General features: G+C 41.4%; 1 protein-coding gene across 4 annotated transcripts in view; it reads left to right on the top strand.

Annotated features, from left to right (window-relative positions):
- Nucleotides 1-27,578, top strand: part of ptprua (protein tyrosine phosphatase receptor type Ua) — a 207,542-nt gene that overhangs the window by 47,001 nt on the left and 132,963 nt on the right. For all 4 annotated transcript variants that reach the window (XM_071499977.1, XM_071499979.1, XM_071499981.1 and 1 more), the window contains exon 2: nucleotides 9,019-9,147. In XM_071499977.1, the coding sequence (XP_071356078.1) occupies nucleotides 9,019-9,147 (129 nt within the window). The remainder of the gene's footprint in view (nucleotides 1-9,018; nucleotides 9,148-27,578) is intronic.

Raw genomic sequence — 27,578 nt, forward strand, 5'->3', positions numbered from 1 at the left:
TAGACTGGTGTATCACTCCTCTGACATACTAATCCCACATCTGGGGCTAGAGGCATAAATCTTTGTAGGTTCACATCTAAATCTATGTGTGGGTGCAAAGTCAGAAATATGCATATTTTGCCTTTGCCTGAAACTGTCCTGTAAAATATGAACCCTTAGCTCATTTGTGCAGCAGGTTATTATGATCCACAGTTACATTTAATTGCCAGGTGACCTCTAGCAGCCGTAGCGATGGTGAGGGTAGCAAAAGGGGAATTTAGGTGATGTTCTATAAAGAGCGACAAAGTCCACATTAGGAGGAGGTTGGGGTGAGATGGATGGGTGGGCATTCACATGGGAGACCGCCAATAGTCAAGGTTGTTTCCTTTATCCATGACCACAACCTCAACCACGTGTTTATTATTGTAACCATGACTACGAAGGTCCAATAATCTCAAGGAACTACTTATTTTAACCCAAACAGAATCTTTTCCTGTCCTTATCCATGCTCACATGTGGTGGCTCCTTACAGCCCTGAAGTTATCATTAATTCATTACATGTACCTGGAAACCCAACATCGACACTGATCGACACAATAGGAATTTCTTCCAAATATCCTTGATTTGCTATGAACACTGATATAGTTTCCTTCTGTCATTTAATACACGGGTCTGGGGTATTTGGATTGATATTGTAATTGAAAGGAACATGCACTTTGAAATTTGATTGTAACCAGGGATCATACGGAAACAGACAAACTTCACAATAAAGGATAAAACGAGAAAAGACAATATTTCAGAAAACAGAGTTGCCATTGCACCACCACAAAATAAAAAAATTAACTGGCGATGATAATCACACAAAAGTGATTGTGAAATAATTAACATTAAGTTTATAAATGTGCCTTTGGTATAAGTGTACAGTGCAACAATCACTACTGATTGAAAGTCAGTCCATAAAATTGATTATGAAGTAATTTCAATTCTAAATCATACTCAGCTCACTCTAGACAAGTGCATGTACTCATGACTTAGGTCTGAGGTATATGTGAAAATGTCTTTTTATAAGTACTACTTAAAGGTACCTTATGGACTTTTTGTCCACTAGGAGCACTGTGGAGCAGTGTTTTCAACAAAGTTCGTCCCCACTTTCTTTGTACTGCGCGCATTCACGTGCATGAGCGAGCACACTGCGCGACTCTTGCCTTTCAGTTGGGTTCACGCTATCAAGGTGATTGACAGTTGTTGGTGGTAATGTGACAAGAATGGTAGCAATGTGTGAACAACAAGGAAGGAGGAAGAAAACTGGATGTAAATAATGCATGAAATGAAATATTTTTTTAAATTGGCTTTGTAAATGTTTTATGAGGAAAGAAATGCACTCAGCAGGGATATACAAAATGTGTTTTGGTGAGAAAACTCAATGTAAACATAGTTTTTGTTGGTTTACAAGAAAACTGCAGGGCCTTTAATTTGGTATATACATGTTTTTTGTGTATATGCATCATTTATGGCCTCCGGTGTCTGGGTTTCAGTTCTTGTTAGTATAATGATCGTCTCAATGCAGCTTCAGGTTGCAAACAATGACATTCACTGAATATTTTTATGGCATGAAAAGGTCAAGTTTATAGACACCCAGATAGTGGCTCTCTGTGACTCTGGTCTAAATACTGCACATTGTTTTCAGTATTGTCAATCAAAAATCTATATTGCTCAAAGACTGCTGTTTCTCTTTAATACTCTTTAGCCCATTCTTCATCATCCTGCCCCCCTTGTCGTGCTGCTTCTTGTCCTCCTCCTTGCCGAGGCTTCTGAAAATGCAGTGGCTGTTATTAATGGTCTGAGAAGAAGTGGTGTTTAGATGATTCCTCTGCTGGTTCAGTATTGATGAGCTGTACAGCTGGATCTCTCTCACCTCCCTCCTTTCCTCTCCTCCTCTCCTCCCTCCTCTCCTCCCTCCTCTCCTCCCCTCTACGTAAGTAAACTTGTCAGGCCTGATGCATTGCCTGCACATGCTCAAATGCAAATCACGCAACAGCGGAGCTTTATCTCAAACCAAACAAGAGAAGCGGCAGAACATCCTGGATCCTCAGTCCCAGCAGAGCTGCTGTATCTGAGAGACTCTGATTAAAGGAGTGCCAGCGGAGCACTGCTGCTGGTTACACAATATTAGGTGGTTTGCCTGAGGAATTTGCTTAAACGCAATGGGAAATGAGCTTAACAGATTGAGCTGACTTATCAGCACAGGACAAGATTTTTGGTCAGTAAAGTTTAAGTCTGATTTTTTTAAGGGAAGATAAGTGACAGGAGTGGCGCTCTGAGAGAAATCTGCATTGAAAATAGTATCTCATATGGGGAAGAAGAAGTACCCCTCAACTTAGATTGAAACATAATAAAAAAAGAGCAATGATCAACTCGACTATGAGGGAGGAAATCCAAGACTATCTTTTGAATAGGACACAGTATCATTTACAGTTCATGTTCTTTAAATGAGTAGTGAAAGGCAGTCTTTCACACTGGCAGCCATCCACACCAGCTGGAATTTTTTATCCATGCGAATCGTCGCCACTCTACTCTGCACTGTGTAATCACTGTTATCCTTGTAAGAGTAATTGCAAATGAGTGTCCTTGTTAAATCTGTATATAGATGATTTAAGTCCATCTGAGAACGGCACTGGAACAGTGTGATCAATAGAAACCCATCCTCATCCCAGCCTTCTTTGATTACCTCTTGGTGTTTTATACTGTTTTCCTTTTGGAGACAAAGGAAAAAAAAAATCTTGTTTCCTACGAATCCTCTTGTTATACATGCTCTGCACTGTCTGTGATTTGTTCTCATTATCCCCGCCCCTCTTACGCTTTGCTCTGTCTCTCCCCTTCTCCTGTTTGAGGGCTCTTCACCCCGCCCACGGGTTCTGTCTCATCCCTCTAATTTATTTCTCCCTCTCCAGGATAAATGCTATGTAAGAGGCTTGTGTTTTCCTCCCTCTCCATCACAACGTATTTATGATGTGCCTGCTGTGCGGGCTATTAGTCAGGGTCGTGGTGTTCACTGTAGAAGTGAGCGAGGTCGGACAGTCGTACCCGGGGTCCATCACAAGCACTTCAGGCTGGCCTGTACCTTCTCCCATTAATCTCCCTCCAGGGCCTCTCCTGGCTGCCTCACAGCCACTTTGTGCAGCAGAGTTATGCTCTTCCCGCTACTTTGTGACTTTCATCCTACACAAACACTGCTAATAGGATTCAATTAACACCTTCTCAAACCACTGACTGGTTACAGAAGGCATCCATCTCTGAAAAGGTTAGTTCACCCAAATTACAAAAACACTTACCTGAAATGGTATTCAGCCTTGCAGAGAGTTTTAGTTTTGATCCAGGTTTTAGAGGCGTTATTTGTACGTTTTCTGTGCTGGGTGGTGGTGATTGTCGCTTTACAAGAGCTTCAGATATTATATTTAAAAGACAAGAGGAGGATACCCTCTGAGCAACACTACATCTTCAACGTAAATTGGAGGCTAAAGTGAGTTGCTATCAGACAGTGACAAGACGGGCCAGGGCTAGCTGGTTAGCATGCTAACTTCAGTTGAGGAAAAATACTTTATAGAGACAAGAGTTCACATTAACATTGCTATCCACCACTGGGGACAGCTCTAGGTGAGTGAAGGAGTTAAGGAGACTCTTCTTCTAGAGTGGTAAATTAGGGTTAGAGTTAGGGTTAGGTAATGTTAGCTATGTAGCAAAGCAAGACTTTCAAATAGCTTCTTTAAACCTCTGCAATTAAACATTTCTGGTCCTTTTGAGCAGACAATCTAACATTTTCCCATGTTGGTACCTCAAATGCACAGAGCAGAGTAGTCTGACTTCCTGCAAAGGTAAAACTTGGCTAAACTTTCCCTAAGACTGGTAAGTAAACAGCTGTTAATGCTAATGCTGGCTATGTAGCAATGGCAAGTAGCTCCTTTAAGGTCTACCCCAATACAATGGAGGTGAATGGAATGTATTTGTGGTTTGTCACTCATTAAAAATGGCATTTGGCATAATTTCAGCATCTCCCTCCAGAAACAGTGCCCCCTTTATTTTGGGTAATCCTGTTACGCCCCACACTTGGGTGGCCCTAAGGGGCACACAACATGCCACCAGTGACCCACCTCAGACCAACAAGACACTTCTAAAACGATCAAAAAACTAGTTTATTTAACACAAATGTATACCAGACACCAAATCAAGACTACAGTAACATAAAGTAAGGACACAACAACCAAAGGAAACCAAAACCCTAGTCTGAGAGGCAGCAGAAACAGCAGTCCCCACGCTGGACCTCTGGCTCCTGATACTGGCACCAGAGCTTTTAAACCTTCTTCACTGGCCAGGTGCCTCTCTTAGAGGCTTACTTGTGAGCAGCCTGGGTGGAGCTAGAGGGGAGACAGGACAAGAAAAGACAAAAAGGCACCAGGGACAACACGGTGCCTCAACACCCCCGCCCTTACCACAATGAATAAAGAGGTTTGTAAGGGTTGCGAAAGGTTGCAAAATGGCTACAACACATCACGAAACAAGTGTTACTGCATTAACCCACAACGACCAGAAACACAGGTGACAACACTACAGTGGAGTGCAACAGCCACAAACCAAAAGAGCCGCAACAAGTCGACCAACTGCAAAGCTGCTGCCATACCACAACAGCAACACATAAAGACCCAACAAAAGTGAACTGTCACTACCGCAACACAAAGTAGACACCAGGTGGTTTTGTTAAACACAACCACACGCTACAGTAGTAATTGGCTCAACAAGCAACACACACACTGACCCCATAGATCCAATGATCTCTGGAGTGACGACATCCCACACACAAGAAGGTCAAAACAAAAGTGAGTAACTGTATTTAAACTCAAACAGTAACATCCAAGTGACCTAAACCAAAAGTGGACTGCAACAGCCACAACCCAAGATGGACACAGCGTAGTGAACCACTACACACAAATGTTGCCTCTTACACAGCAAGTGTGAGAGGCAACACAGCTAGTGTAAGAGGCAACCCAAGAGTGCAGGTACCACAACAAAGGTCACACACCGCAAGTTACTGCACCCAAAAGTATTTATCACAGCTACACAAGCAGTTTTCGGTTGAGTCACATTCTTCTGATGAAATAGTCCCGAAAATGAAACCAACAAAATTTGACTTACCTCGATTGGAGCAGCTGCAGAAACGTTGAGGATTGGCATCTTCAGACCTGAGCAAATATAAAAATAGTGCTACAAGGAAATTAGAGTGGGGTAGTGGTGGTGGTGGGGCCTAGGGGGTGGCCCTACCATGTAATCACACAGCAAGAAAAATATGAGTAATAACCAGCCTTATCCTTTAAATTTGACCATTTATACAAAGAAAGTCGGAAAGATGACTAATATTGAATTTTCCCCTCAGACATATCATGGGGGGAAACCTCTGAAACAGTGTTTAGACCATCAGTGAAAGCTCTGTTAATGAGATTCTTTGCTGCCTCTTGCAGGCTTTGGCAGCTAAATCCTCCCACACCACACAGAGGATTTTTCTGATCAGCTGTCCCTAGAAAAATGCTAATAAGAAAAAACAAAACAAAACAAAAAACACTTCATTGCTTGCTTATGTGGAATTTGGGAGAACACTGCAGCTGAGTTAAGATTAAAGCAATGAAGTGACTTGAAAATGAGCATCTAGCGTTGTATAATTCTGGACAAAACAACAAGTCTGGTTTTATTGGGTTATAACAGCAAGTTACACGTTAGGTGGGAATCTATCTGCAGAGGAACAGAATAAGTCTCACTTAGTATTTTTTTCATTTTCCTTTGCCAGGCATAGGAAGAGCTGAGCGTGTGTTGGAGGTTGAGACAGAAGTACAAGCCAAACACAGATAACACATTCCAGACATGGTATCTTACGACAAGCTTGAGTCTTGTTTGGCAAATTACCTCCCCTATCTTTCAAAAAGGAGGGCGCCTCGTTCATGCACGTTTATTTATTTCTCCCTCTTTGTTCTCCTCCTGAGGAACTTGTCAGCTGTGACAGTAGCTCACTGAAGTTATCTCGGGGCCCCCCTGTCCACGGCTCTAGGTGTTATTGCTGCTCTGCACTGCGGTGCATTGCTCAGGGACTGTGGTGAATGGTGCTGTGCTATTGCCCTAATAACCAATTAGCATTCCAAGAAACGGCTTTCTCTCACATTCAAGTTATTCTTATGTGGAAAATTCAGTCAATCTCAGTCCCACGTCGTCCAGAATTCCCTGTTGCTGTGATGAACACAAATAATTCATTCCCACAGTCGTTACGGCTGTAGCCTGTGTGACATTGACAGATTCATTATTATTTTATTTGTTTTTAAGTAAACATGAAAACTGCAAACAACCTTATCTAACCACACACACACACACACACACACACACACACACACACACACACACACACACACACTTCTTATACACACACTCAAGGAAATGCGCACACATCAGTAAGAATTCAGCAGAATGCGTGTGGCTTTTCTAATTACATGGGCTTGCCCTCCTGCTGCCAGGGAAGCTCATTTAGGCACTGAGAGGAACATGCACGCTAAAAGCAAAGGAGGCTGGGAAGGATGAGTCTTAATGAGGGGAATCAGTGGAACGTGTCTGATGGTGACATTTCTTCCTGGAGCTGGAGGGCTCTCGATGAAAGGCAGGCCTTCACCGCGGGCCCTGCTCCACCACTCAGCCCTCTCATCCTCGGATAACCGGGCACAGAGCTGAACAACAAGCAGCCCTCACACAGGAGGCAATTAAAACTCTGATCTGCTTACACACCCGGAAATGCTCGCGTGGCTGCGGGCGGAGAGGAAGAGGGACGGGGGTTGACTGGCGGTGGGGCGCTGATATTTGTTTGTCAGCAGGAACAACGAAAGCGGTGGTCCAAAATTAGCAGTCTTAGTAGCTTATTGTCACATGCCGATTTTCTTCAGACGCAAAAGTTATACATTAACAAAGAAAACAGATGGAGCTTCCAAACAAAACACAAAAAGCAACATTGGGGGAGGAGGCCAAATGGGATACTATTAAGTAGAAACTGGCACGGAGTCAGAGTAGCTCTTTAACACCAGCAGCACTGCTGCCAAGCCTTAATACAATCTGTTAGTGAAGAGGGTCCGGGGACCACAGTGGGCTCAGGGCGTTCGGAGTTGGACAGAAGACTCTCTTTCAAGCCGGGGCCAGCGAGAGCAATGGCCAGTTCAGCAGATTGGTGACAAAACCCATGCTGCACTGTATGTCTTATAAATGAGCAGCTCCCCTGCATCCCGCTCCACTACTGTTGAGTCACCCACCAGCAGTAGGTCCCACGCTGTTCTCTGAGCGAGTGGATCTGTACAAATCTCACTTTCTATTGAACCTCAGGAGACTCATTTGGTCCTGACGACTGGTTTTAAGGCTCAGTGTCTGAATACAGGCTGTGTGCATTTCTCTGTGGACTGAGGCTTTGATACTTTCACAGTGTTAATATAGAACCTGGACCTGATCTATAATCAAAGAAGACACGGACATCTACCGTTATACAATATGGGACCTTTAAATGATACTGAAATGTTTGGCCAATGAGCAACATCTCTTTCTCTTTTTGTCCCTGTCTAATTTGTGTCCATCTTGTGGGCTTGGAATAATTCTCGCTTACCTGAAGCTGGATATCGTCACAGCGAGAGAGCAGTTTTGTTTCTTTAAAGTTCCCACATTAGTCAGATTCACAGCAGACGTTTCATTGTAAAATCACAGGTGGAATTAACAACATTACTGACACTTGGCCCAGTAATTAATGCATTGCATCAATTAGTGTTATTATCAGCTGAAACTGAGTTTAACTTGAAAAATATCTGCTGTGAAAACACTTCAATTTTTAGTTTCTCTAGTTATTCCACAGTTTTCTCCAAGGTCATGTGATTTTTTTTCATAACCACTGAACCAAAGTCTAAATCTCAGAAATAAAACCCACCTATTCCTTGAAGTGATTCACCAGTTATGAATCAATTAATCCGTTTTCAAGCAAACATCTGTTTGTTTCAGCTTCTTGACCATGACATGTCTGCTTTTCTCTGTTTAATATGTCTGTGAAATCAATACCTTGTTGCTTGGACTGTTATTGACAAGACAAGCAATTTGAGCATTTGAAGAGGGCTCTGGGAAACTGTGATGGGAACCTTTCACTATTTTCTGTAATTTCAAAGACCAAATGATGGATAGATTAATCAATGAAGCATAGAATAGCTGGATGCAGCTCTGACAGACATGTGTTGTAAACCATCTGTATCGATGGGAAACATCGCTCTGTGGATGAAGCCAAGTAGAGCATATGGCTCACACCCATGCGTGACCACGAGCTGGTCTGTCCAAGTTCTGACTGTTCATGTTTAGAGTTTCTGAACTGCACCTGTGTTTTCTGACCAATTAAAACAAAAACACTCATTACCCATCCTCCCACTCAGCTTGACAGCGGAGCTGGTGGCTTTAAAAGCCTGTGGTTTGTGTGATAAAGGCAGAATGGTGAATGCAACCATTAGTGGCCAGACAGGGTTGGGTCACCTTCACAGGCTGAGAGCAAGGCTGTTGTTGTCCTCCATTAGATGAAGAACCCCCCCCCCCCCCTCCGCTGCCTCGGGCACCGCTGCCCATTATTTCTGGCTATGTGGGTGACCTGTGTCTGCTGTGTCATTTTCACACCACAGGGCTAATTGCACCAAATGGTGGCAGATTTTGAGGGAATAGATGAGATAGGCAGCCCATGCTGACCACCCAGTGCCAACCATTAGCTGTAATTTCGTTTGTGGCTGCAGAGATTCTTCAGGAGTTGATATATTAACACATTTACAGCGAGCCTGTGGTGATGTAACCAAGCAATCATTTCTCTGGTGTTTCTGTAATAGGGACTCTGATGTGTTCGTTCCCCACTTTTCTCTTGGTTGCATGTAGCAAAGAAAGTTTCACAATAGCTGGAAGTTTTCTTCAGACTTGCCTTTTATGACCAATTTTGCTCTTTCCTCTCTGCAGCTGGCTGCACCTTTGATGAGGACTCAGACCCTGGCTTGTGTGAGTACCGACAGGGCCAAGAGGATGACTTCGACTGGCAGCTAATCAGGACCTACAATTGGCCACACCCAACCCCGGATCTTCTACGAGGTAGGCTTCAGTCTGTGTCACAGTTAAGGCTTCTGACCACACCACCTGGTCTGGCAGCAGAAGATCTGTAGCTGCTGACCGTGCTGCACACCTGCTGCTGAGGAGCAGCTCACCCCAGATCAGTTATGGGCTGTGCTCATGTGTGAAAAGTAAGAAGGGGGATTAAACATCTATTCTAGTGACTATTCCAGGCCCCCTGAATGAGTCTCTTAGTGATTTTGCAGCGACGTTTAGGGAGCTAATTTTCAGGTGAGTAGTGGGCAGAGAAAAACAACATAGCAGGGGTGCATGTGTATTAATAAGTGGGATTTGGATGGATCCAGTATCAAGTATTTATCATGGTTGTGTGACTACCTCAGGCAATGAAGTCAAGGCAAGTTTATTTGTACAGCACCTTTCACTAATAAGGAAATTTACTGCTTTTATAAATAAATGCTGTGGAAATGTTCTTTCCACCCTGGGGTTTGCCTCTCAGGCTACATACATTGAACCCTACTGTGTTGTACAGGTTGTGTAGGTAGTATAGACGAAGACCTGCAGACATCGCTCATGGCAAAAAAAAAGTAGTGTCACCTCCTCTGCATGTTTTTCTGTAAAAATCTGTTATTAACAACTACTATTTTCCTTAAAATCTATCCAGAAACTTTGTAGTTTCACAACTGAATAAAATGGCAGTAGCCTACACAGGAAATTACTCTGTGCAGCTACTGGCAGTTACTGTTATAGAGCGGCGAAGAAGAACTGATTTCCGGTAAACAGTGTATAGTAAATGTTAGCTGTTCGCAAAATGTCAGTCAAATTAGACAATAGAAGAAAGATATGGCATTGATGTATTTGTCCATGGTTTAACCTGAGCCAATACAACAATGACAGCAATCAAATCATGTCCAAACAGGGTTGGTAGTATACAGCTGTTATATATCTCTTTTTAACTCAGTGGTATTGGATTGGTATGTGGTATTGGCCGATACACAAGCTGAGGTATTGGGAAGGAAACAAAGTTATCAGAGCATCTCCGATATTGGAAATCACTGACATATAAAACAGTAAAACTCTTGCTCTTTGTAGTAAAGGTGAAACACTAAACTAAATATGATTTAAGTACTATTATGATGGAAAGTAGAGTGATAGTTAGGTGTATGTTTGAAAGCCCCTCACGCGCCCCTTTCCAACGATGGAATAGAGAGGGCTGTGTTTTGCTTTCCAACCTCACACAGTGATTGACCAGGTGTGTGAAAGACAGCACAGTTTGAACTTCTCTCTCTCAAGCTCCTTTTTTAACATTCTTCACACAACTACCCCCGTCAATTTCTATCTATTAAAAACGAGTTAAACGCCATGGAAGCCTGCAAGGAGAGACTGAAGTCTGAAACGAGGTACCTGTTCAGACTTCGAATGTGGCAGCTATTAACACTCCAGCCTTTAAGCGTGGTCAGAAGACACCCTGTATGAACCTACCTCTGCCTTGGGAAAAACATCAGTGAGAAACATGTGTGAGTCATGATTCGACTCACACTCGAATATCTGCTAATGGAACAGGAAATGTCACTGAGGGAACAGCTGCAAGAAGAGTAACTATGAAGATTACTTGCTAATAAGCCAGGCTGATGGCCAGATAGTCAACCCATGGTGTTAGCTCTGCAGTCGTTATCCTGAGGGAGGCATCTGGGAATTAATATTTTGTAAAAACAAACATGAGCCAAAAGGAGCATCAAGTGTCTGGAGATATTTACCAGCTAGTCTGGAAATAGAGTTATAAACAATGCTGTTTGGGTACAAAAACACGACACAGACACAATAAGACACCAGACTACTATAAAGCAGCCTTGCCACAGCTTTTATGTGCTGTTTTTCAGACGGTTAATTATGGGAGCTCCATGAATGTTCCGAATAAAATAATGACACATTTCATTAAAACAAATTTAGCGCAAACTGAATGGGACTGTTTGTGCAGCGTTCTGGCTGTTACCAGAGTGGAACTTCAGATCTTCTTACAGAGTGGTCCAGGCAGGATAATTGTATGGTTTTGAATGCAGAGGGTCCAAAGACAAGGAGCTACTTTATTATCACTGCCACTGCTGTGAAAGTTACTTACAAAAGTAGAGTGTTTCTGATAAAGTTACACTGGTACATCAGCTCCTGTTCAGACTTCGAAACTTGTACCCAGACTTCTCCTAGCTCAGTTCAGCTGAGACTGACTGCAGTCCACCTTCTCCTCACCTAGCATAACAATGCATTTCAGATGTATCTGCATTTGAGATTGATTTTGCCTCCCAACTCACTCATGATTTATAACTAACAAACTCTGACTGCTGCCAAACAAAAAAAAAACAAAAAAAACCCCCAAAAAAACCCCTCCACATTTCATTGGCCATGCAGCGAAAGCAGAGAGACACGGTGGCTGGTGGGTATGTTGCCTCAGGGAGGCCACAAACTTCATCACCTTGTGCCGAGTCGTTTGAAAAATAGACTGTTCTTCAGGAGGTTGTGGCGATATGCAGTATGCATAATAGAAAGTTGACTATGTGGTCCTTCTGTACAGACAGGGAGGCATTGGCCTATGCTATAGTCCTTCTAAATGCAACGTAAGCAGAGACCCAACTGGTTCCTGTATTTTGGCTGCTTTCACATCTTTATTGAGAGTTATTCACTTATCAAAGAATCACCCAAGATGCCCTTTGGTGCAAAGAATAAAGAGGTTCATAGATATGCAGGGGAATGTTGAATAACTTAGAGGATGGAGCCTTTCTGTCTCAGTTCTCAGTCTAAACTGAGTCTAAAACCTTCTAAGAAGGGAAGGTGAGGAGATTTTTGTCCTTTGGATCAAATACTTAACGACTTGTGCTGGTGGTTTTGTTGAACAGACAGACTGTATGCAGCTGTCATATCAGTTCTTTAAACTGCACTAATCAATATTTTTACATATTTGAAAATGTTCACCCAACTCTGCAGTTCCCCTCAACTCTATGGAGGTAATTATCCTGTTACTATCCTCCAGGAGCTCATTGATTTTGTTTAGCAACTAGCTGGTGAACATCCTAGTATTAGTAGTACTAGTATTTTATTCAGTCATTACACATAATACATAAATTGTGGCCAATGCAGACAGTAAAAACAACAATCAACAGTCTCTATATCAGTGGTGACTGAGCAGGCTCAGACAGAGGCAAAATGCTTAATATGCCCGCCTACACTGTGTCAATTTAAGCTACCAAACAAAAAAGAAAATAAAATCTTTCACACATGAAACCCTCAGAAACAGCTCTGCAAACCAAAACCAAATCACACATTTTTAAATGTGTATCGGCTAAAGAGTTGGTGGAGACCAACACAGAGCTGAAAGGAGAGCAAATATCAGACCCCCTTTCATCACATGGACAGAAACACAACTCTGATTGAAAAGTAATGTTAGTCCTGACTGCTGAATGTTCACTGTAACAACTGCGTCACATATTAGTGTTCAATTCAATTGAATTTTATTTGTATAGCGCTAAATCATAATATACATTATACTTTGTTTTACTCCTCCAAGTGGTCTAAAAACTCTGGTGTAAGATTATCACCTCTGCTGTTATGTAACTGTAATTTAGATTTTCTATTTGTTTCTTTACTAAAGGAGATTTTTCAGACTCTGTAAAGAGACCCGGCACGAAACAGCAGACACACAAAGTTAGAGACTAGCTGGTGAACATAACGGAGCGTTTAGCAGCTAAAGAGCCAGATAGTTTCTCAGAGTGAAGATTGGACTTCAGTCAGGTGGCCAGAAACAAGTTGTGTAAATACACAAGTCTTTGCTTACATGTTCGCTAACACAACTTTTAAAGATGGTTTTGTGTTGTCAGGAGTACCGAAGATCCAAAGCTGAAATACATTCTATTAATTATCATTAATATCATATATGACAATGAAAAGCAGCAGATTCTCACATATGAGAAGCTGAAATCTGGGATAGTTTGACTGAAGAAATAATGAAATATCAAAATAAAAAAAAGTTCAATGATTTTCTGTCAGCCACCTGATCTTCTCTGATGTTAAATTTCATTTTATACATCCAAGCCTGTGCGTCTCCTCCACTCTAGTAACAGTAGAAAGTTTAGAAAATGATGTAAGAATTACTCAAAACATGATCACCCTGGTAAAAATAAAGAAGAAGCTGACTCATAGTGATTACACATGCACATTGCAGAAGCGCTGTGAAATCTGGCTACTCTCACGAGGAATCACAGTATTCTCTCACTTGCGTCTTGGAGAAAAGTGCGAGCATGCTTTATTTCCACTCTGGCTGGATATTAATGGATGTTGAAATGGACTTACAGCCTACATGCGCGTGCTCATCAGGTTCCCTCAGTGATTTATGCCAAACAATCTCAGTACCTTGGACCTGGTTCCAATCTTGAACCCACTGACAGCTTGTTTTCCCCACGTTCAGTCCCTTGCTGCTTTTCTGCTTAAGTTTGTCATGCATCTACACAGGTGGCCTGCTTCCAATCTGCGCTGACATTTTCCATATATGTTTATTTAAAACACTTTTCGTTTTTCTCAGGAATTGCTGTGCAAGCACACATCCGAGAGGAAAAAACCACCAAGTGTGAACGGTGCCGGTTATAGGCTGCTGACTCGGGTAAACTGTTGGCGGTTCGTGGAAGGAGCCGGCAGACTTCCGGGATTTCATAATTCATTCGCAGTTATCAAGTGCTTGTTCCGCTGTTCCAGGCGCAGCTCCCCCGGGGCGGGCTGGGTATGTTAACGAACTCCCTGGGATTGGTGGAGTCTAGCATGGGTCATTGCTGATTACACTTCCTGGTGTTCCTCAGGGGCAGGCAGCACCACAAAGGCAGCTTCTTTATCTTCTTTTCATCCATTAGAGAAGGTCGATTTCAGGCGGGATGAGCACATGCTCGAGGGGCTCAAATGTTCCTCTCAGAACATGATGCTGGATGAGAGCTGTGTGAGATCCCATCATCAGAGAAATGTGTGACAAGTATGAGCCCACTCATGGGGGTCGTACTTAAACCACAGGCTGTGTTGAGGACTAGTAGCTATTACTATATTCACATTAACACCAATCTTCCTCTGTCCCTTTGAGCTATTGTACTGTATGTAAACTTTCCTGTGTGCCAAGATCACATTCATACTAGATATTAAGTCTTATCCAGGGGTGGACAGTAACTAAGTACATTTACTTCAGTAATATTTTTCAAGTATCTCTGCTTGAGTATTTTTACTCCACTACACTTGTTACTTTGAATAAGTAGCTTTTAGTCAGTGGAATGGATTTTATTTTATTTTGAAAATGCGATAGGCCGTGCACTGTGGTTATCACAGGAGAAAAACCAATCACAGCAAACTCCAACGCTGTCAGTCGTGTTGTGTTGCTGCATTTATGAACAGCTCGATTTGAACCTGTCAGTGTCGTAACGATGCTACGTCAGATAAAGATTCTGCACCAGAGCACCACGGCCTGATCTGAAGATCATGTTTGAAGTTTTAGAAATAAAAAAAAGAGAGATTCCTTTCATTTTAAATATTTGCTGTGTTTATTCTCCAGGTTCTGCAGTCAGTTCCTCAGTCAGTCAGCGGGTTGTTTCAGAGTCATTTGGTTCTGTAAATGTGGAACAATAAAACAACACATTGAAATAAAAAATATTAGAGTATTTTTTAAAAGCAAATACTCCAGTACTTTAACTCAAGTAAAAATTAGACTGAAATTTTATTTGTATTGGAGTAATATTTGACCAAAATATCAAATGATATTAAAAAAGGTATATTTCCTCATTTCCCAGTCCTGCTGCACATTATTAAGTAGCTGTACTGTTCATATGGAATCTGGTGAGACAAGTTGGTAAATCTAACCTGCTTGTTAAGCTTTCACATGTATGTTTCCATATGTGAAATTCAGCAGATGTAGTTCATTAGATGTCAAGCTGTAAGTGTCGCACTTTACCTGGAGTGTGAAGTCAGCTCTATCTGTTATGTTTTCACACTTGAGTGAAAAAAGAATCAGTTTGTCCAAACTCTGGATCATCCTGCAGCTCAGGGGGAATTTTCAAGGTCACGGCTTTCCAAGGGCACTTGAGGTAACATTACAAATGTACATTTCACCATGAATTTTTCCAAAGGCGTTAAATTCCTCCAGAGACGCTAAAGACACTGAAATTGAGACAACAACTTAGTTTATTGGGCACCAGCAGCTCAATAGTATTGATTTGTGCCCACCAGCCGGTGGAATACCAATGACATGAAACATTGCAGCTAAAAAGGAACATGTCACGGCCCTTCAGCTTTGCAGTTTTTTAATTTTTTTTTCATGATAGTGTTTCAGTCTGCTTATCAGCATTGTAATGCAGGGTGTAAGATGCCCAGGCTCAGAGTCTGGAGCTATGTGGGAAAGCAGACATGATTTCTGTGCATGATAGACAGTGTTTCTGTTGTCCTTTTGATAGTAAAATTGAACAGGGCTGTGCTAAGCAAAGCAAAGCAGATTCAGAGGCCCTTGAGGGAGATTTTATTGGAGTTAAATTAAATTGAACCCACAGAAGACTAAAAAAAATTGACTGGAGTTAAGTCGATACCACTATGGTTGGTCTAGATCAGAGGCTTTCTGGAGGTTTCCAGCTGGGAGCGGAGGGGGGAGACATTGGGCCAAGATACTGCATGAGATGAAAGGGACAGGTACACGCTGGCGTTGTGTGCAAAGAACAACAGGATGTAAGTTATTGTAGTTTGTCCCACTGATCCGACCTGCTCGCCAGCATGGTTACAGCGGCAGCAGCGGCAGCAACACACAGCTCATGGAGGCAGTTAAAGTACTTTAAAACATATATAATATGTCAGAAATCTAATTCTTTCTTACGCCAGTCCAAAGACAGTTGTCTCGATTTTGTTTTCGTTGTGTCTGTTCCACATTAAAGTGTCTAAAACTGACTGGACCAATATTATCACAAACGTTTCCAGGAATTTTCAAATGTAGAGGAATCTGTGATTTTAATCATGGTCACTGTCCGGTTTCAGTCATCAGAGAGTTATCAGAGAAAAGATTTGTTTGGCAGCTCAGCTCAGCTCAGCTCCCAGCTGCTCTGAGACGTCCTGTGTTCACTGAACTGTATCAGTAAATCATTGATTTTTACCATGAAACTGCTTTATTCTGTGTTTCTACTGGGTTTAATCCCCTGGTCCATTTGTTATGGAGAGGAGGACATCTCTGTGGATAATTCAGCTGCTGGTAATAATCTCCTGAATGTCTGGTTCATAAGTTATCAAAGAAACAATCGAAACAAAGCTTAGCAGCAGTCTCAGCTTCCAACCCTCCCCTGACGTCTCATGTCTGCCGCTGTGTCGGCGAAACGCTAGCTTTAAATGTAAAACTGCTTTATTCATTGTTTTTACTGGTTATAATCACCTGGTGTGTATAGTTTGGAGAGGGGGAGACTGCTGTAGATAATTCAGCTCCTGGTAAAAACCTCCTGAACCACTGACACTGTAGGAATCCAAACCAGGAGAAGCTGACGGCAATGATGGTGAAGAATTCCAACTCCCATGACCCCACGCTTCTTCACTGCATCCCAATGTCATCCTCTGTTATTGTTTTGATTGAGAGAGCCCACAGCAGCAGAAGTTCCATAAATACTTCCAGCTCGTGTATCGTATGCATTCTCTGTTACATTTGTGTTTTATTTTTTTTCTAAATAAAAAGTGGCTGTCAGTGAACTCACACAGTTTAATCACAGTTTAATCAATCACAGCGTCAATAGCTGCTCTGTGGACAGTACCTCATTACCTCATTTAGGTTGGACAATCAAAGTCCAGCCACATCTGTAAGTCAAAGTGAAACATGCCTGCACTGGAAGGAGGATTTCAAAGTGCAGTGCATTACATAGCAGGTTGTTCAATAGTCATATGCATATTACCTTTTTAAAAACAAATGGAAAAAGGAAATGTTTATTTATTTTCCATATGCAACTTGTTGGAAATGTAGGTGGAAACACATATATTAGTGTCACAGAGAAGAGACCTTTTCACATTTAAAAAGAGCAGCAGAGGCACCACCATCCATGCAAAGAGATAATGTCTGCTTTTAGATTTCTTCAAACACTCAGCCCTGCCATTTCAAACAGAAAGTATGCAAATATCATGTGGCTTGCAGAAGTCATCATTAATGGCAGCTTTGGTTCAGCATAAATCACCTTTGAGCTGTCAGTGCTGGCGCAGCACTGGTCCAAAAATGCACAAAGCTCTGCAAAGTGGAAGTAAAGCAAACTAAACTTCTGAGGCTCCTCTCCCTTCAAACTTCCCTCTTGGGGTTTGGACATGATGCTCATTTGTTGAGCAGAACTTCAAACATTTTGTGGTTTCTTGCCTCCACCCTCTGCCCTCTTGCCTGTCCCCACTCTTCTGGCTGCTAGCTTTGATGAGCTCGGCCCCGGACTAGAAAAACTAACGAGGGGAGGCAGAATGACTCTTTGCATTTAAATGGCACATTAACAGAGAGCAGTTTCTCTTGATCCCATGACTTATTTGAATTTGTTAGCATTGGAGAGCCTGTTGTTGTGGAGGTACAGTGAGGTTCATTGCCTGCTGAGGGGCCTATTCATAAATACTGGTGCTGTGGCTGGACGCTGTGTTGACTTTGTCAGTTATATCAATATATTTTCAAATGAGACATTGGATCAGAAAATACTGCTTCTATCTATTAAGGTTTGAAGTTGCATTACAGAACCTTGTTCCTCAGTAAAGTTGTGTGTCTGCACGCAACCGCAGCCTCACTCGCTCACAAATTCTCCTGCAACATGGAGGGAGACGCAGCGCTGGTCCACACTGCTGTAGAAGATCTGGTTTGGAAAAAGATTTAATTATTTGGAGATGGTTTGGCTTTAAAAGATCAGGTGGTGTTAGAGACTGCCATAAGCAGGCTGCATCCAAAAATGGAAGCACTTCAAATCCCTTCCAGCGTTTACAACAGTGCTATAAACTGCAGAGCGTGTTAAACTTCATGTTGCTGCTGCTGCTGCGCCTTGTTGTTATTTCTGTTCTATTTACATTTTTGTTATTTGCACAGCTGTGTGTTTTTGTTAAGCATGGGAGGAAAACCTGTAAGTGAATTTTTAAATCAGTCTGTTATTGTTGCTGAAAACAACTGGAGGAGTGTTCTCAGAGATAGAGTTGGATTTGCTGTTTTATTTAATCAATCATTCACTCGATCAATACTTTTATCCCATTAAGCCATGATCCTAATCGTGATTAAACAAAAGTCCAACCCAAAATCTTTTTTCTAACCTTTCTTTGCACAAGTTAGATGAGAAGAACAGCTACCACTGTCATGTTTACGATGGGGCAAAAAGCAGGGGAAAACAGCTAAGTTCAGAAATTCACCTGCCAGCTCACTAATTAACATGTTGTACCTTGTTTGTTTGATTCAAATATAAAAAGAAATCTAAGAACAACACTTTTCATTTTGAGCTTACTAGGTACCTCAGGTTGATGAAGCAGATGGTCATTTTTAAAGGTGCTGGTTGGCAATTCTTTTTTTCAACTTTGGACAGAGTCAGGCTAGCTGTTTCCTCCCACTACCTGTCTATGCCAAGCTAAGCTAATCACCACCTGGCTTCTTTACATAAAGAAGGTTCTGGGTCTGCCATCTTGTTTTTTTGAAACCAGAAAAAAACAATATTTGGTTGGTTTAACCATATTACTGAGTTAATAAATCAAGTGAGAATTAGAGCCATTTTTCCATAGACTTCAATACAATCTGACTTATTTTTGCAACCAGTGGAGTCGCCCCCTGATGGTCATGAGATAGAATGCAGCTTTAAGACTCTTCTGCAGTTGTTTCACTTTTCAGACCTGGAGTCTACGTCCATTTTTATACACAGTCTTGCTTCAAACCCGTTGGCTGGCTCCTCGTGCCTGCGTGGGTTTTCTCCAGGTTCCACCCACAATCCAGATACATGTAGGTTTGTTTAAGTGGCACCATAAGGTATGAATGTGAGTGTGAATGGTTGTGTGTCTCTGTATGCCAGCCCTGTGACAGACCAGTGACCTGTCCAGCTTGTACCCCGCCCTCGCCCATGTCAGCTGGGATTAGCTCCAGCACCTCCGCGACCCTAAAAGGATAAACAGTATGGCTGATGGATGGATGGATCTTCTCAGTATGGGCAGTAACTTCACTGCAACACGTAGTGGCCACTGATGAAGCTACATTATGAGACAGTTTTTTTCTAGTGGCAACATTCAGGTGTGGTGGTTCAAATCTTGACTTTGGCAACGACCTTGCTGATAATTGTTCATTGGTTTGGTATTTTGAGCTCAATGCAGCTTTTGTAATAAACAGTGACTGTAGTGGGATTTGTTGGTTTTTTTTATATCTTCTTTTATTGAGTCAATACAAATTTGTTACTGCTTCTTTGAAAAGAACATTTCATCATATTTATAAATTAAAAGTATGCTTTTGTGAACTTGGCAGTTGCGTCAGACTTTGGCTGTCACTGCTGTTGTAGATAAACGTCAGTGATTGTTTAGTATAATTCTGAGACTCTGGGCCCCCTTTTTTTCCTCGGTGAAGTTGTGACACTTGTCATTGCAGCCGTCTGTTCCTCTGAGGTTCTAAATTTACTTTCTTTTATCAGACTCGGGGGGAAGTTAAGGGGAAGACATAAACCATCTGTGTGTGTATCTTGGGCGAGACAGACTGAGCCAGCTAAGTACCACAAGCAGACCATAGACAGACTCGATAAATGAAAACAGGTTGAAAAAAAAATATACTGAAGGAGAAAAGCCGATGTGTTGTTGGGGATGCCAGATGTTTCTGCACACAAAGGGGAGATTTAGGAGTGATATGCTAAAGGGGAGTGATAGAGCTTTTTCTTTTCATTTTTTTTGCAGGAATTTTCCATGTGGAACTTTTACCTGCCTGTTGCTTTCTTATCCTCTTGTGGCACATTGAATGATAAAGGCTCAGGACAAACAGTGAAATTGCACTTTGTGGTAGAAGAAGACTGATGATAACAAAGTCCTGTCTCCTCTTCCTCTAAGGCTCGACCCTGAGCACCGCACATTGTGTGCATCAGCTGTCGTCAGGGAGTAAATGCACGTCCTTATCCTCGTGAATCAACTGCACCGAGTCTGATGCTATTGAAATTATGTTGACAGCACATGTTGATTGGCTTATTATGCAGCTAGCCAGAGATGTGATTAGGCACGCTCCATCTGATTCACCATTGTCTTTGGAGAAGTGCTGCTGACCATTATAATCAGTTGATTCAAAAAGGAAGATTTTTCAGGAGGCAGGAGATACGGGGGATGATTCGGTCTCTGCAGCAGGTATGATAATAATGTGACCGTCCCTCTGTAAAGAACACGACTGTAATGACAGGCCTGTAAATAGAGGCCAGTGTGAAGCTGGCCGCATCGTTAGCATAGAGAGTCAGCAATATCTTCTCAGTGACAGGACTTACTCTATCAGCATTGGAATATGGACGCTCTCTCACGTAGGGGTAGGCCAAGTTTTTAAAAAAAGCTGTATTGGGTAGGCAGTTGGGTCACAAATACATCAACCATGACTCACCCCACAAGTCGTGTTTACTGAAAAAAGGGTGTAGGGTGTTTTTGTACCTTGATTTGTGATGTATTTAACCAAATCAAATGTAACCTAATGAGCTAGCGTTATCTGGTTGGTTTTCCTGGTGGAAATGTGTCAGCTGTGTACAACAAAAACAACACAACTATTAAACACATCTTAAATAGCTTTTACAATCTGGGAAGCCAAAACACAGCATGATGTCTAAAGAAAATCTGTTTTTGCAGCCGCTGAGTTCATCTCAAATTACTTTTAGCCACATCCTGTGTTGCCTTCTTGAACTTGTCAGTTAGGTTTAAACTACACCAGCAGTGCATAAACAGTTGTCCATGAGCCATGGACCTCCCAACTGGCTTCCAGTGAGTACATCAATGTTACCTAAAATCCACTCATGTCCTTAGATAACCCTCATTTTTGCCTCAGTTTGCAGTTTCAATGTCTGCAAATGTGGCTCTTGAGTCCTAGCTAACAAGGGGGTCAATCACAACCCCCCTCTCTAAGCTCTCTCCAGTTTATGAAAGGCATTTAGAGTAGATTTGCATTATTTATTAGCTTTGCCAATGCCCTTCAATGTTTGCTTGAGCTTTTAATACCTGGTATTAACACTGCAAGTGACTCTTCCCACAAACAGCTCCCATTACTCCGAAACGGCCTCTGCTCTCCGTCGCTCCCGCTGCTCATAATAAGGCTGCTCCACGTTGGCTTCTTTCTCTTCTCATACATCAGTTCACACCCTCAGAAACACGACAGCGCTTCCTCTGACTGTCTGCAGCAGCTGTCACAGTTTTACAAATGTAAACAGCCGAGAAATCCACGCTAAAAAGTTGATTGTAAAAATAGTAGATTTGTTTTAAAATAGATGTGTTCATGAATCCAAATAAACAAACTAAAAATATTTTTGTTGGCAGTTGCTCTAAATATACGTGAGTTGAATGTGAATCGAGGAGCTGGGGGTTGATTGTACTCCAGAGAGAAAGTTTTCACCCTCTGAATCACTCCGGGTGTATTTATGGTAACAGCGTTCTGGAGTAAAGAATACAACAGAAATGCGAATGGATCTGAATTTGGCACAAGTCAACAGTTTGCATGAGGACTGTGAGTAACAGTTGCTTCCTCTCCTACTTTAAATTTATACAGGCTAATAGCTAATAGCTTACATCCCCACTCAAGGTAAGCTGCTTACTGTGCAATGTAAGTGTGTGTTAGTGTGTGTGCTCTTATATTTAGGTTTGAAATAACAGGAATGCTGAGAGTAAGAATTTGCATATTTTGAGCTCATATAAACCAATTCTCCACTTTTTATCAACAAATTATTTTATGATTATTTCTTGTTCAAAATGTGAATGTAGTGGACAAGTCATAGTGGGCAATAACAAGTCACAGTTATAGTGTAAAATATAATTGGTTAGGTATTAGGTTTGTATGATACATTATATTGCACATGGGTTCACACATTAATGGAAGGCTAATCATCCATCTCTTCACTATCATTTTCGTTCCACTTTGACTATGATAAATTCATACATTTTTTAAAATCTCAATATAATGTCCTTAATACTGATAGAATGTGAATGTTTCATTTCTAGGATTATTTTATGAATGGTGCTGCTACAGCAGCATGGGTTTGGAGTCATATTAGTGCCTATTATGGTTTTATTTCTTTTGGATTTAATGGCCTATCCACTAACGTTGACCTCTGTTTCTCCCTATTATTCTTATTAATACTTTTTCTGTCCATTCTTTCTAATAGCTCTTTCTTTTGTCCTCTTTTTTTTCTGCATTTGGTGTCTTCATCCCCTCTCACTTTTCCTCCTCCTCTCCCATCCCTCAGGTGCTGTCAGGCTATCTTTAGGAAATATTTCCATATCCCCTCACTGCAAACATCACACTGTCAGTGTAATTGATATATTATACATTACAGGTTCCAGAGTTAGGATGAGCCATTTGCATATAATGGGCTGATAACTGATGTAATAATGAAAGGCTAGAGCCCTGCGCAGGAAGGATGAGGCTTGCGAGACTAATGACCATTTAAATAATGCACAATAAGTGATATTCTCCATCCAGGTCAAAACCTCTGGAGGTCTGTAGCGAGCAAAAGCAGAAGAGGCAGGAAATCTACAGTTCGACTGAACTCCAGCACAAAGTCAAAATCCTTCAAAGAACTTTGTGGACTCCTTAACTCCTTTAACTAGCACCTGCTGAGACCACAGTGTCTCTGACTCCTGGTCCTGAAAGACCAGGCACAAACATTTTAAAAAGACCAAAACTGGAAGAGTTACTTTTTATGACCAAGAAGAATTCAGTCACTAATGGAAACAGAAACTACATCCTGGAAGTTACTGTGTGAACCCTACGAACCTAAACACGACTGAACCTGCTACAAGGATAACTGAGTCTATTAGTGGTTGTATTTTGATCTGATCAGCTCAACATAAGCTTTCAGTAAGCTCATAGCTGCCAACACCTGTAGTTCACATGGCCCTTAACCTTTATTATAATTAATAGCAATAAGACACGCATCCATACATTTTGTGTGTTTCTTTGACGTTATCTAAGAGTGTACATAAAACACAAGCTAGACACACAATCTAATTTCAATGCAACTGTTACCTCAACCCGGCAACCCACACAGTGGCAATCCTGGACTCTGGAGGGGCCCAGGCAAAAACTGAAGCCCATTTAAGACCCCTGACTATTGGCAGATGCTACAGTTTAACAGTGTCTGCTAAAAAAAAAAAAAAAAAAAAAAAAAAAGTTTCCCTCCACCTTGTGCATTTGTTACTGACAATCAATCAGATAAAACAAATCAAGTGAATACTTTGACAAGCGACATTAACACTGATCCAACTAATGATGAAACCCTGACTCAGTCGCCTCAGCTGCTCCTACGCTGTGTGAACCAGCTGCCTCTGACCTGATGGCTACAACACAGCGTGGCTTCATTTAGCGCCACATTAACTCACACTATTCCTTATTTTGGGCAACATATCAGATAACTGCCTTAACATGTCTCCAGTATCTGACTTTGAGCCCATTAGTGTTTCCCTTCCCCTGCCTCATGTAGACACTTCCTATATCCCTGTGGAAAGCATCACCATTTTTGCTACTTTTACAGGTGCTGATTAGCAGATGATGGCTGACAAATGTAAAGTGTAACGTTGTGTGCACTTTAATACCTAAGTCCTCTGCAGCACCCATTAACAAACATTACATCTACAGCCATTATATGTTGCGGCCAAAATGTGGCAATGATTTATTTATTTATTTATTTATATTAATCAGTGGTTCAATTACTGTGGTGCAGTTAATATCGTCGAGCTAAAAATCCTCTTCCCTCTCTTTTCTTACTTTTTGTCTGAAGCAGCAAACAAAACTGTTATTAGTTTCCTCTCTTTGTCCAAAAATACACCAGGAGCAGACACAATATATTATGTTATTTTATTCTGATGGCAGAGCTGCAGTTCTTTTTTTTTTTTTTAACTTAGTTAGCTGATATTTTGTGCAAATATTGAATCTCTATAAACATTTTATCCTGTTCATAGCAGGAATCTTGAGCAGATTACAAGTGGTACAAGCAGCATAGGCCTATCATAGCCAAAGCTGTATATTGGTGAAGCCCTACTTCTTAATGCCTGTAACATTCTTCCTCCACACTCCTCCTTCCTGTGCTGTGTCTGAAGAATCCCTCCGTGTGTGTTAGTATTTCACACTACTCCATTTCTTTTCAGCTCGTGTGTTACATATCAGTTGTCCCTGTGGCTGCCTGACTCTCTTAATTCTCGTCTCCGTCTGTGGCTTGCGGCTCTTTTTGGCTGCAGGTTGTTGTTGTTGCCTATACAGCAGCAGTCTTTTCCCTCCGAGTGGCAGATAAAATTCTGGTTGACACAGAGGGATGACATGGGAGGGTTATCGAACGCAGAACAGGCAGCCCCAGCTCACTGCTTCCCCATGGTCGGCTTCCCCACATGGGTAATTGGGTTCTTCTTCTGCTCCTTCTTTTTCTTCGTCTTCTTGCTTGCTGCCCACTGATGAGTGCTTGTCGCTATCTCCCTTTTTCTTTCATTCTCACACGGTGCTTTTTTTTTTTTTTGCTCATGTCAGCTATGGTGAAATTGAAAGTTTGTAGGATTAAAATTCGAAATGGTGCTGCTAAATATCCTCTACACTCTGCTTGCCATTTGAAGAGGCTGAAGCGACTTGGGAAATGAGGGCTGGGACTGGAGGCTGGTGGAGATGATGATGTCAAAAGGAAATATTTTCTCTCTCAGCCACTCTCATCCAAATGTGAAAGCTCTGTCTGGGGATGGAAAGACATCCTTATCTTCCTTTTAAACCTGTTGAATCACTGCTTAAGTGTTAGCTTTGCTCAGCAAAACTTGTGACCTTTTCTGTTGAATTTACTGTAAATATTCACATAGCTGCCAGGAATTATATTTACCTTAATTACTCTCCTTTTTTTAATCTGCTTTTATTTGAATGATGTTGATACTCTTAGCTCTTAATTCAAATTTAAAGGTCCCATATGTGATACTTTGCCGGTGTTTTATAAGATATATTCGTGGTTTTAAGAACTAAAAACCACTTCAATGTAGTTTTATATCTCCTTTCTCAGGCTTCTCCCTGTCAATCAGACGAACCTCTCTTCTGATTGGCTGACTGTTTTCTGAGTGATTAATTGAAAATATAGCAGATATCAGTTAAACAGTCAGAGAAACCAAATCCTGCAAGGCTGTGTGGTGGTTCCAGGTAGACCAGGCTTGGGGTTAGGGTTTAGGGTCATGGCTGGGAGCAGCAACTGCTTTGTTGTGACATCACAAAGTTCCAGAAGTCCTGACGTCTGGTTTTAAGGCTCAGTTTCTGAATACAGGCTGTGTACATTTCTCTGTGGACTGAGGCTTTGATACTTTCACAGTATTAATATAGAACCTAGACCTGCTTTATAATCTAAAAAGACATGGAAATCTCAATTTATACAATCAGGGATCTTTAAGATGTCCCTCACGTTTAACTGTTATGGAGTCCATGTGATATGTAAAAATGATGTTCAGTTTTTTAAGGCATGACACTTGCTAAACTTTGAGGCCCTGAACTTTTTTCAGAAATGGAGTCATTGCATAAACACCTTGTGGTAGCCATGGTGGCCTTTTTACTTTCGGCCATTACCAAATTATGTATTTGGCATCATATGTCCTGAACAAAACATTATAGCACAGAAACGGTGATGTCTAACTCTATGAGTATATATCTTATATATAGTACAATATCATAAACCGCTCAGTGGTAAATTCAGTGACATTGTGAGATGGAAATCTAAAAACCTAGGCTTTACTACATAATGATCTGTCTGTTGGATGTAGAGTTTTAAAGACTTAATCCTTTTGTTAACCCTCAAAACAGAGTGACTGTAAAAAGTAGAACAATATTCACTACGACCATATCAACTAAGCAAAAAAAGAATTAGTTAAACACAATGATTTACTTCAAAAACGTTATTTCAGAAACGTGTGTTTGATTACTTTGTTGTTGTCGAACCTATTCTTCACTGTCTCCTTCACAGTCTCCTCCACACTGACACAGAGCTGTGCACTTTAAGGAAAATTTTAGTACTTGTCCCAGACAGTGACCTCTTTGGTACACTGCTCTTTTGGGGTACTGCACCAGTGCATTCTTAGTTGGGGGGATTTGCTCCATTTCTCTTCCTTTCTTTGTGAACTCAAGACAATTTGATTGATGCTGAGTTGGGTGCTGGGTGCTTTGGTGCTGCAGTTGTAGAGGAGAACTGTGAAGCGCTCGACAGTGGAAATGACCTCTCTGGTGGGTGAGATGAGAACATTGCAAGTAGAAACAACTTGTTTGGTACTCGACATTTCCTCAAGGATCCTGGCCAGAAAGTGAAACAGTTGTTTTGTTTTCATCTACCAGCAGGAAGCCTTTTTAGTTGTCTGGTATCTTATTTTTTCCATCCACTCTTGTTCTTGTCCCCTTTTGGCTCCACCGCGAACAGGTCATCTATTAATTGGAAGGTCGGTGGTCCAATCCCCGGTTCCTCCAGTCTGCGAGTCACCAAGTGTGCTTGGGCAAGAAACTGAACCTCAAATTGCCCCTGATGGCTGTTCCATCAATGTTTGAATGTGTGTATGAATGTGTGAATGGGGAATGCTTTGTAAAGTGCTTTGAGTGGTCTCTAAGACTAGAAAAGTGATATATAAGTGCAGTCCATTTACCATTACCTCCATTTGTCAGCCTTTGGATCTCTAGAGATAAGCTGCCATGAATAAAACTCAACACTTTCTGCACACATGTTGCACATTAAAAGCCTTGAAGCAGCTAAGCACGAGCTCGTTGGAAAATCCCTTTCATACTCCTTTGAAAAGTGTTTATTTCCAACATATACATGGAGAACAACTTAAAGTTGTTGTAAAACATCACTTGAAATCACAGTGGAAATATTAATCTGATGGAAGAAACTGAAATAGTTCATGTACTTCAGGCATTGCTCCTCTTTTCTTCATTGTCACTGAAGCATTATATTTTGATGATTTACTTTCTTTAGGGTTTAGTGTAGCAAAGTGAGAGGAAGAAAAAAGAGAATATCTAAAACAGTAATGGTAGTAAAGAACAGAGCAGACAGAGCAGAGGTGATTCAAGAATAAATAAAATCCTGTTGTTTCTGTTTTGAACTCTTGGGATTGTTAAGCTGCTGATGCTTCACATTAAAAGGCCTTGCAACAGCTCAAAGGATAAACATCTGCAGGAAGTGTTTTATTGATGGTCACTTAACAACACACAAAAATCTGTACATGGTGACTGGAATTATTTAGTGAGTTAAAATAAAACTCTGTTAAAACAAGAAACT

This window comes from Trachinotus anak, unplaced genomic scaffold (genome assembly GCF_046630095.1).
Source record: "Trachinotus anak isolate AG129_WGS33_773 ecotype Australia unplaced genomic scaffold, CSIRO_AGI_Tana_v1 ptg000016l, whole genome shotgun sequence".
Lineage (NCBI taxonomy): Eukaryota > Metazoa > Chordata > Actinopteri > Carangiformes > Carangidae > Trachinotus > Trachinotus anak.